General features: G+C 33.0%; 1 protein-coding gene across 1 annotated transcript; it reads left to right on the top strand.

Annotated features, from left to right (window-relative positions):
• The first annotated feature begins 96 nt into the window (after positions 1-96).
• Positions 97-10432, top strand: LOC143049494 (uncharacterized). The gene is made up of 5 exons (XM_076223111.1): positions 97-226; positions 6647-6712; positions 8131-8265; positions 8794-8857; positions 9870-10432. Exons 1-5 carry the CDS (start codon positions 220-222, stop codon positions 10282-10284), a joined length of 687 nt encoding a protein of 228 aa, XP_076079226.1. The 5' UTR covers positions 97-219; the 3' UTR covers positions 10285-10432.
• Positions 10433-10700: the final 268 nt, after the last annotated feature.

The raw sequence follows: 10700 nt of genomic DNA, 5'->3' as shown, positions 1-10700 counted from the left end.
TAGGGCTTTTTGGAATATTATGTATTTTCGTAATAACAATTCAAAGTTAATGTCGAGGTTTCTTTAGGAGTTTCATTTAGTTTTGACTTATATGCCAACAGATTATCTCCCTTATGCACCTAACCAAAAAAATTGGGACGATTTCACAGAAAATATACAGTTTACCCTAGGTTAGCTGTATAACTAGTCTTAGAATAATCCAATGTGAGTTAGGACACAATGCAAGGTAAACAAATAGAAACAAATTTGATTTAATTAATATGTTCAGAACGGTATCAGGTCCGTTCGCGCCCAATACATTTTCGCACCCTACACGTTCGCACCCAAGGTCCGTTCGCACTCTACACGTTCGCGCCCAATTTTAATTCATATTCCAGTTGAATAATTGGAAAATCATAATTGTTGTTTTAAATTGCTTTGGTGTAAATACTGAATGTATTTATAGCTTGGCATTGAAGATTTTAAATGAAAAACACAAAAGATATCTTCTTAGATAGGTCGAAAACACAAGACGCTTGTTTTTTGTCAACAAAGGTTCCATCGATCCAATGAATTCAAATAAAAAAATAAATTAAAGATCGAAATATATTTCAGATACAGTTATTTTATGCACAAGTATACTAGTGACTCTCAAAATATTAGGCATGTCTATGTTCAAACATATAAAAGGGAAATTCGGAAAAATATGTTAATAGGTCGAAAATACAATACACGAGGATACTTGTTTTAACAGCTTGGTCCCTTTGATCTGAAACAATGAAACAATACAATATAGCAATACACTATTTTAACCAAAACATGATAAATTTATTCAACACAAAAAAAAAACGTAGTCTGACAGATTCTTACTTTATTTTGAAACAAGTCAATGAAACAAAGTTATAGCAATACACTCACCAAAACATGATTAAGAGTTATTCAACACAAAATAATACGTTGACAGAATCCCACTTTATTTAGAAAGATTGTTTTTTTAACAATACACTATCCAAAACATGATTAAGATTTTTTCAACACAACAAAAAATTATGCTCTCACTTTATTTTGAGACAATGACAACAAATATACTTATAAGAATACACTTGCCAAAATTTGATTACAAAGTTATTAAACACAAAACCAATTAAAATTGGGCGCGATCATGTAGGGTGCGAACGGACTTTGGGTGCGAACATGAGTGGGTGCGAACATGAGTGGGTGAGAACATGAATGGGCGCGAACGGCCCCGGATTCATTCAGGACAGGAACTTATTTTTACTAAGAAAATTATTAAAATGATAACAATTAACATATCCATATATATAGAAACAAGTGACTGTGTGCCGTACATGTATAGTTAAATTATATTATATTTGTGGTAGTATATCCAAAATAGGATATTATAAGTTACATGGTTCGCTACTGACCCCCTACGGATCCATAGACAGCATACCTGCCAACTTTTCAAAATCCCCATGGGAGTTTTACGTGCAAGTTGGCTCTTATAGTCCTACAAAACCTTCAAGGGGGCCTTCTAATACATTTTAATGTTGTTTTTTTTGGCTTCTTCATACTTTTACTAGCCTATAGCCATTGTAAAATTAATTGTTTTGTTTCAATTGTGGACAAAATTGCTCTTTCAAAATTCCTATTTGGCAGCCTCCATGGGGTAAATCCCCCGCAAATAGATACAGTTGGCAGGTATGAGACAGAGGGTTAGTAAAATCCATAGCCAAAGGTGTTTAGGCCGAACGAAGTCCGAGATTACTCTGACGTCCAACGGCTGTTTTTCCATAGCCCCAGCTTGTCTGGCAAAACAGCTGTTGGACATACATGTAAGAGTAATCTCGGACTAGGCCGAACCGTATAAGTTGAAACCAATTTAACGCATTCAGGACTTTTCCTGTCTCATTTTAAAGAAAGAGAAACAAAGAAATACAACAAAATCAGAAGAATAAATAAATCAATAAATGATGTCACCATTAACAACATGTATTCTTCAGTATTGAAGCCTTGTTGACCTAAAAGAAGAAGAAGATGTCATGAAATCCCTATGGAATTTTATGAACCCACCACGTTATAGTGTTAAACCAATCACAATGACACAATTCAGTCTGATTCAAAAACTTTTTCATCTATTAGTCTGGAACTAAATATCAAAACTTGTCCCTCTACGACTGTATAAAATTTTGAAAACTTTCTCTAGTCCGAATCAATATTTACTAGTCTGGGACATCGGACTAGTGGCTAATAGTGAAGACTGTAATTTACCTGCTGTGTGATAATATAACTTATTTGGGAGAGAATACCCAAGCCGGAATAGCTATATATGTATATAGAGAGAGACCCAATTATTTCCCCTATTGCTAAATTTTATGGAGATGAATGACCAAGTCTTTGATCATCATGACAATATTCATTACTCATCTCGTCAAATTTAAAAATGATTCACAAAGAAAATCTATGTTTTTTAGAATGTCGTTTTTTTTTTAATATTTTCTTTATTTTTCATGTTTTTATAGCAATACACTAGGAAAGGCTGGAATTGAGTTTTGGGGTTCTTGCTCCAAAGGGGGGTGGGGGTTCAATAAGTGAGGGGTCAAAAAAGAGGCCCAAATAAGCATTTTTGTAGTTTTCAGTCAATAACTTGTGGTTTTTCTGGTTAAAGGACAATTTAGAGAATTTAAGCAGTGTAAGGGAGGTAATCCAATATAAATTTAAAGAATACTGTTTTAAATTATATACGAAATACGAAATATTTTATTAAAGAAAGCTCAATTATGAACATAATCATTAATAGCATAGATACAACAAAGAATAACATTTAAACAATCTTAACTAAAATTAATACTACACAAGTATCAAAGTATATGTGTTCCAAGGGGAGTAACTCTAGTGTAAAAAATATAAGTAATCATTTTACATTATAAGCAGCAAACAAAAATTTCACACTTATATTCTAAGTAAAAAACACATGTTTATGTACTTAGCTATACTTTTACATGCATCAGTGTCTTCATTACTAAACAACCACATAAACTGAGAATCAATACTGGAATAAGTAATGTTTTTATTTATATATGTTTGATTACTTGATTACCTCCCTCAAAATTTTTCTCTTTTCAGATTTCAGAAATTAAAAAGAATTTTTCTTCAAATATATTTGTTGTTGAGGGGATTAATATTCAACAGCACAAAAGCAAAACAAAAATTTTAAGTTCATATTCATTCTGTGTCAGAAACCTTTATCCCAATCCAAATTCTGAGCTGTATCAAGCTTGAATGTTGTGTCAATACTTGCCCCAACTGTTCAGGGTTTGACCTCTACGGTCTTATTAAGCTGTGCCCTGCGGAGCATCTGGGTTAACTAGATTTGAATAAACGCCTTCAATAACCTCTGCATTGCATTGCGGTAGTGAAATGTTCCTTATGGATATGCATCAATTGGTCATGAGTAATTTATTACAAAATATGAAACAATGTTTCTTGTTCTATTTTTTATTTTTAATATACCTATTTTTAAGTCTCCCAAACAAAGTTTGGAGACTTATTGTTTTTGCTCAGTTCTTATTATTTTTATTATTCTTCTTCTTCCTCTTCTTCCTCTTCTTCCGCCACTTTAAAAATGAACTTGTCCGCAGCATTTCTCCAAAACTACTTGTCAGATTTACTTAGGGTTTCATAAAATGTTAGACTAATATGTCTAGGTGAGCCATCAATTGTTCATTTGTGCATTGAGGTCTATTAAGGGGTATTTTGGGGGGCAGAAAGAAGGGAGGGGTTTACTATAGAACCCTATGGGATTTTATTTTCTAAAATTTTCAAATGAATATAACTTGAAAACTGTAAATGATAGATACATGCAGTCTTCAGAAATGATTAAAGGACAATAAAACAAATCACATGAAATATAGGGGAGTCCCTGGGGGGTCATCCCTACCCCTTCAATTCGAGAATATGCTTTTAACTTGTAAACGGTCCAGATCCCCACCCCTAAACCATATATATTCTTGTATGGGACAATAAAACTAATCAAATGAAATTAAATAAAAGTTCCTGGGGGTCACCCCCACCCCGTTCAATTTGAGAATGTACTATTATCTTGTAAACGGTCCAGATCCCCACCCCTAAACCATATATATTCTTGAATAGGATGATAAAACAAATCAAATGAAATTAAATGGAAGTCCCCGGGGGTCATCCCCACCCCGTTCAATTTTAGAATGTGCTATTATCTTGTAAACGGTCCAGATCCCCATCCCTAAACCATATATATTCTTGTAGGGGACAATAAAACTAATCAAATGAAATTAAATGGAAGTTCCTGGGGGTCACCCCCACCCCGTTCAATTTGAGAATGTACTATTATCTTGTAACACTTCACAGGGTTTATTAAGTCTCCCAAACAAAGTTTGGAGACTTATTGTTTTTGCTCAGTTCTTATTATTTTTATTATTCTTCTTCTTCCTCTTCTTCCTCTTCTTCCGCCACTTTAAAAATGAACTTGTCCGCAGCATTTCTCCAAAACTACTTGTCAGATTTACTTAGGGTTTCATAAAATGTTAGACTAATATGTCTAGGTGAGCCATCAATCGTTCATTTGTGCATTGAGGTCTATTAAGGGGTATTTTGGGGGGCAGAAAGAAGGGAGGGGTTTACTATAGAACCCTATGGGATTTTATTTTCTAAAATTTTCAAATGAATATAACTTGAAAACTGTAAATGATAGATACATGCAGTCTTCAGAAATGATTAAAGGACAATAAAACAAATCACATGAAATATAGGGGAGTCCCTGGGGGGTCATCCCTACCCCCTTCAATTCGAGAATATGCTTTTAACTTGTAAACGGTCCAGATCCCCACCCCTAAACCATATATATTCTTGTATGGGACAATAAAACTAATCAAATGAAATTAGATAAAAGTTCCTGGGGGTCACCCCACCCCGTTCAATTTGAGAATGTACTATTATCTTGTAAACGGTCCAGATCCCCACCCCTAAACCATATATATTCTTGAATAGGACGATAAAACAAATCAAATGAAATTAAATGGAAGTCCCCGGGGGTCATCCCCACCCCGTTCAATTTTAGAATGTGCTATTATCTTGTAAACGGTCCAGATCCCCATCCCTAAACCATATATATTCTTGTAGGGGACAATAAAACTAATCAAATGAAATTAAATGGAAGTTCCTGGGGGTCACCCCCACCCCGTTCAATTTGAGAATGTACTATTATCTTGTAAATGGTCCAGATCCCCACCCCTAAACCATATATTTTCTTGTAGGGGACAATAAAACTAATCAAATGAAATTAAATAAAAGTTCCTGGGGGTCACCCCCAACCCGTTCAATTTGAGAATGTACTATTATCTTGTAAATGGTCCAGATCACCACCCCTAAACCATATATTTTCTTGTAGGGGACAATAAAACAAATGAAATGAAATAAAAGGAAAATCCCTAGGGGGTCACCCCACCCCCTCTTGTTTGAAAACTTATAAACGGTCAACATCCCCACCCCTAAACTATATATATTCTTGTAAGGGACAATAAAACTAATCAAATGAAATTAAATGGAAGTTCCTGGGGGTCACCCCCACCCCGTTCAATTTGAGAATGTACTATTATCTTGTAAATGGTCCAGATCCCCACCCCTAAACCATATATATTCTTGTAGGGGACAATAAAACAAATAAAATGAGATAAAAGGAAAGTCCTGAGGGGGTCATCCCACCCCCTCTTGTTTGAAAACTTGTAAACGGTCAACATCCCCACCCCTAAACCATATATATTCTTGTAGGGGACAATAAAACAAATAAAATGAAATGTAGGTAAGGTCCCTGGGGGTCACCACCACCCCCTCCTGTTTGAATACTTGTAAATGGTGGAGATCCCCACCAGTAAGCCATATATATTCTTGTATGGGACAAAAAATCAAATCAAATGAACATGGGACCATATGAATTGCGAGTTATTGGAGCTTTGTTTGGGAGACTTCGTAACAGCATCCTGTTACAATTACTTCTTGTTATGAAATTAAACTTATTACACTATACTCTTTACACTTTAATGATATCCTATATTGCTGATATTTTATTTTATTTCTTTGTGTTTTTTCACTGAAAAATCTTATTCTCACATGTTTTTTAATAATTACTGTATTATGATGTAACATTGATGTTTATGTATCTTGTCTGACAAGAAAAATTGAAAACTGATTGGAAAAATAAATGCCTACTGCCTTAATGTTCTGACTTACAGATGTCCCCTTGGTTTGTTATTATTAATGCCATACCTTCTGTTCCTGTTTGAACAAATATTCTATACCCATTATTCAGTTAGGAACAAATACTGTAATATTTGTTCCAGTAAAAATGATATTCCAGAATATATAGATCTTCCATTTTGAACTGCAAGTGGGCATGGTGGAAATATCTGTCATGTCTGTGATTGCTAGAATTTTTTGCTGTTCGACTTGTATATATAACATATGACAAATGTCATCTCACTGTTAACATGTTAACTAATTCATTTATTTTTTTGCTCAATTTCAGATGTGGGGTTTTCAATAATAGCAGGCAAGATATTCCAATCATTTAGGTCTTACTATTTGATTTTAATGTTTGACTGATGCCTTATTATTTTTCTTTTTAAACTTTCAGGTATAGGCAGCAAATACACCAATAAAAATGATGGTCTAAAACCAGCCTGTAAAAAATGTGGATATGGTATGTATTGCAGATTGTTATACATGTATATAATACTGTGAAGTCGTCATTATCATGATAATTGGTGGGATGGAATTTGTGGGTATATGTAAAAAAAAGATTGAAATTGTGGAAACGTTCAACAACAAAATTACAAGTATTCTGTAGGCTTGTATTTAGACATTGGCAAAACAATGAAATCAAATACCAACATATCTTTACTGTAGTATTCATGAAAATAAACAAATTTACAGTATACAAAAAAGAAGTACTTTAACAATCCATGTAAGACTTAAAAACATACGTTAGTTACTATATCTCTTAAAACTTCATGATAATCAAAAAATAATGTATAAAATTGAGAATGGAAATGGGGAATGTGTCAAAGAGATAACAACCTGACCATAGAGCAGACAACAGCTGTAGTCTGTTTAAAATACCTTTCGATTATTTTATAGAATAATTATGTTAAACATTGCTATAGATTCAGACCCCTCACTTGCATGGCTTGATCTTGTTTTTGATTTGTCACACTACGCCCTCTAGTGGCATCTCAATCCACAAGAGGAGGGGAGATGTTTTATATCAGACATCACACTTGCTTACTTTATTTTGTTTATTGGTATATATGTTGTGCATTGCTTGATCATGTTTTTATTTGTCCCACTTGCAACATTTCATTGCATTGTACTGGTATGGTATAAAAATTATTCTGGCACTATTTAATTTTATAAGAATTTAATGAGTGTTTATCTCAATACCTGTCAACTTAATACTATTCAGCTATTATATATACAAAAAATAATCAATTAAGCAGTTGAGACATTTAAGGATTCTTATTTCTGTAGTATAAGGCAGGTGGAATGTATTGGGAAATATTTTAACATCCAGGACTATTTCATTCCTTTTCCTTTGAGTATAAGTATGTTTTCTTTTTATGCCCCAACCCTAAGCAACATGGGCTATTTAACATTAAGTGTTACCCTTGACCATCCCTCTTTCCATCTGTCAGTCCTTTCGTCCGTCCTATTTTTGTTTTAGCACTCTTTTGTCAAAGAGTCATTTACTGTTACTAGTAGTTATGCCCCTTTATAAATTTGAAAATTGCATTTGTACATTTCTGCACTCTATTACTGAAAAATTCAACACTCAAGAGATTAAATTTTGACTATATTTTGTTAACCTTTCTAGAGTTATGCCCCTTATAATTTGGAAAATTGAAAATTTTGTGCGCACTCCATCTATATGTTTTTAATTCATACACTTTGCCATGTATGCTTAGAACAACAACACACAGACTAAGTTTTTATTTGAGCAGTGGGTCAATAATTGTTCCTGAGTTATGCCCCGTTTTAACTTTTGAAAATTGCAAAGCTTGAGCAGGGAGCAATCATGCCCTTTGACAAAATTTCTTATTTCGTTTCCATTTTGTTTTTCAGCCGGACATCTAACATTTCAGTGTCGTAACTTTGTGAAGGCAGATCCTGGTAAAGATATTGTTTTAGATGTCAGCAGTACTAGCTCAGATTCCTCAGAAGATGATTTTATTTCACCACTCAGTCAGTTCCAACAAGGTTTGTTCATCTGTTTATTTTTTGTCATCGAGTTAGATTTTGAGGAGATCTAACCCTTACATATTGTAATACATGTATATGATCAGCTATAACTCATTTATTTATAACTTAATGGCATTCAATTATAAAAGTTGAATAACAAATCTATTGAGTTAGTGAACAATAAAGAAGTGTATGGCATGTACATGTATGAGGTGTTTAAAGTTTTTTACCAGACAAAATTTGTCACTCAGATCTACATTTACAGTTACATATACATTATATCAGTTTAAATTGTGTTCTTATTTTCAATTATTTGATGTCTGTTACAATATGTATTTAGCTGGAGATAATGAATCAGCTTTGATTTAACTTTGAAATGCTGTAGCAGTAAGCTCTCTGCCTAAAAGCAGGTAACAATGTTATTATTTTATTATTATTTCATTTATGGGAAGTTAAATGACTTACAATTATATGAAAGAGAGAATCATATGGTTGTTTAAAAGTTTATTATTATACAGAAGTGAATTTTCATATTCTATTTTTTAGAGAAGTATAAGACAGAAGAAAAGAAAAAGAACATAGAGAAAAAGAAAAAGAAAAAACACAAAAGGTTAGAATAAAACATTTATTTCATAATCATAATTTACTATTCACATTTTATATTTAGTAAACTGTTGCATTAGTGTTCAAGCAACTCACATACATTGTCCCGTTCACAAATTATTCTCCTGTGTCTTTGAAATTTTTAAATCATACAAAGATGAATATTGTTCTGATGATGTTTCTTTCCAAAGTAGTATTTCATATTTTGCAATAGTCTTATTGATATTTTGTACGCTGTTGCATTATGCATGAAAGTTGCCTGCTTTGCTGCTGTATATTTTCTTTCCTCTTCTTTCTCTCAAGCTTTACTGAGACCAAATTGTGTTTTGATATCGAATTGTTTTCTGGTTTGGCATACTTTAAAGAATTGCAACTGATGGAAGGTTGCATTTATATAAAGAGGTTTGTGACGCCTCTGGAAGCTGTTAATGTATAAATCAGTGAATTTCTTGCTTAATTTCATGGTTTATTATAAAGCTTTAGGGAGCTACCATTTGATAAAAGGCAGGACAGGAGTTTAGAGCAAAAAAAGGGAGATTGAGCCACTTTGCAAAAAAAGGCAGAATGACAAAGGTAGATTGTTGCACTATTGGCTATGTCATGACAGATAAATTTCATTGGTGAGGAAAGTTCAAGTTCTGGAAAGCTCCACTTACCTTTGGCATGAAAACTAGCATCCTGGTTATCAATTTACAATTATAGTCAAACGCCCATACATAGTGCTGAGCTTAAATTCACAACCTCAGTGTTGGAAAGCTAGTAAGACAGTAGATAAACTGCTTTGATCATTCTGCCACTAAGGCCCCTAAATAAGCATAACATACTTTTATATTAGTGGCAATTGGCTGTTCATTAACAAGTTTTAGTTTGTTTCAAAGATCCTTGCCTCTGAATCATTTGACCCATTTTAAACCAATTGTTGGCCTTGATTGCACAGGAACACACTCAAAATATTATATATTTCAAATTCTAATATTTGTTTTTTGTGGACTGTAGCTGTCAGTTATATCCATTTTCAGGTCAAGATCAAGATCTCCTGTCACGAAAAAGGCAAAGGATAAAGTAAAGAAGAGAAAAAAACACAAAAAGCACCTTGAACACTCTGAACAATCAGATAGTGATGAACACAAAACATCTCATAAAAAACACAAAAAGCATAAACATTATAGCGATTCATCATCTGACAGCGAGGATGAATATTCCCATCAAAAGAAACATTCACATAAATACAGTGACTTATCTGGTTCAAGTGATGATGATTATAGTAAAAGAAAGAGAAGACATAAAAAACAAAAGAAGTACAAGCATCAAAGTGACCCTGATAGTGACTCTGGTTCATCTGATAGTGACAGTAGTGAGATAGAATATAAAAAGCATCATAAGAGTAAAAAGAGAAAACATCATCACCGTCACCACAGTGGTACTTATTCTTGAAGTTTTGAAGTGTAGGAAGGCATGTTATCTGTATTGACAAATAAGGTATAAGCAAGCATTATTCAAAACTGTATTATGTAGTGCAGTTTTACTTGTATCTGTGTATTTGCCATACAGAGCTAATTGAGATCATTATTTCCATCAGAAATTATATTTAATGTACATTTTTATAATTAAATTTTATTATTTCTTTGATGAGGATTCAAGATCGATTATGTGTATATATTTCCTTAGAAAGAATTTCTTTGTTCAAAACATTCATAAAATTATGGGTCAAGGTGCTATATCTTAATCCACAAGTCGAGCAAAATTACCTAATTCTACATAGATTATTCATGAAAAAAGTCAATTGTGAATAAATAGAAATCTTTGAGATAGAATTTTGAAATAAAATATGAGAGGATATGTTTTAAGAA

The sequence above is a fragment of the Mytilus galloprovincialis genome, chromosome 1 (genome assembly GCF_965363235.1).
Source record: "Mytilus galloprovincialis chromosome 1, xbMytGall1.hap1.1, whole genome shotgun sequence".
Taxonomy (NCBI): domain Eukaryota; kingdom Metazoa; phylum Mollusca; class Bivalvia; order Mytilida; family Mytilidae; genus Mytilus; species Mytilus galloprovincialis.
Note: the sequence above shows the minus strand (reverse complement) of the source record. Positions and strands in the feature narration are given on the sequence as shown.

Coding starts and splice junctions, on each gene's coding strand:
- LOC143049494 (XM_076223111.1), top strand. Junction 8,266..8,793: donor ACTCAGTCAGTTCCAACAAG/GTTTGTTCATCT, acceptor TCTATTTTTTAG/AGAAGTATAAGACAGAAGAA. Junction 8,858..9,869: donor AAAAAGAAAAAACACAAAAG/GTTAGAATAAAA, acceptor ATCCATTTTCAG/GTCAAGATCAAGATCTCCTG.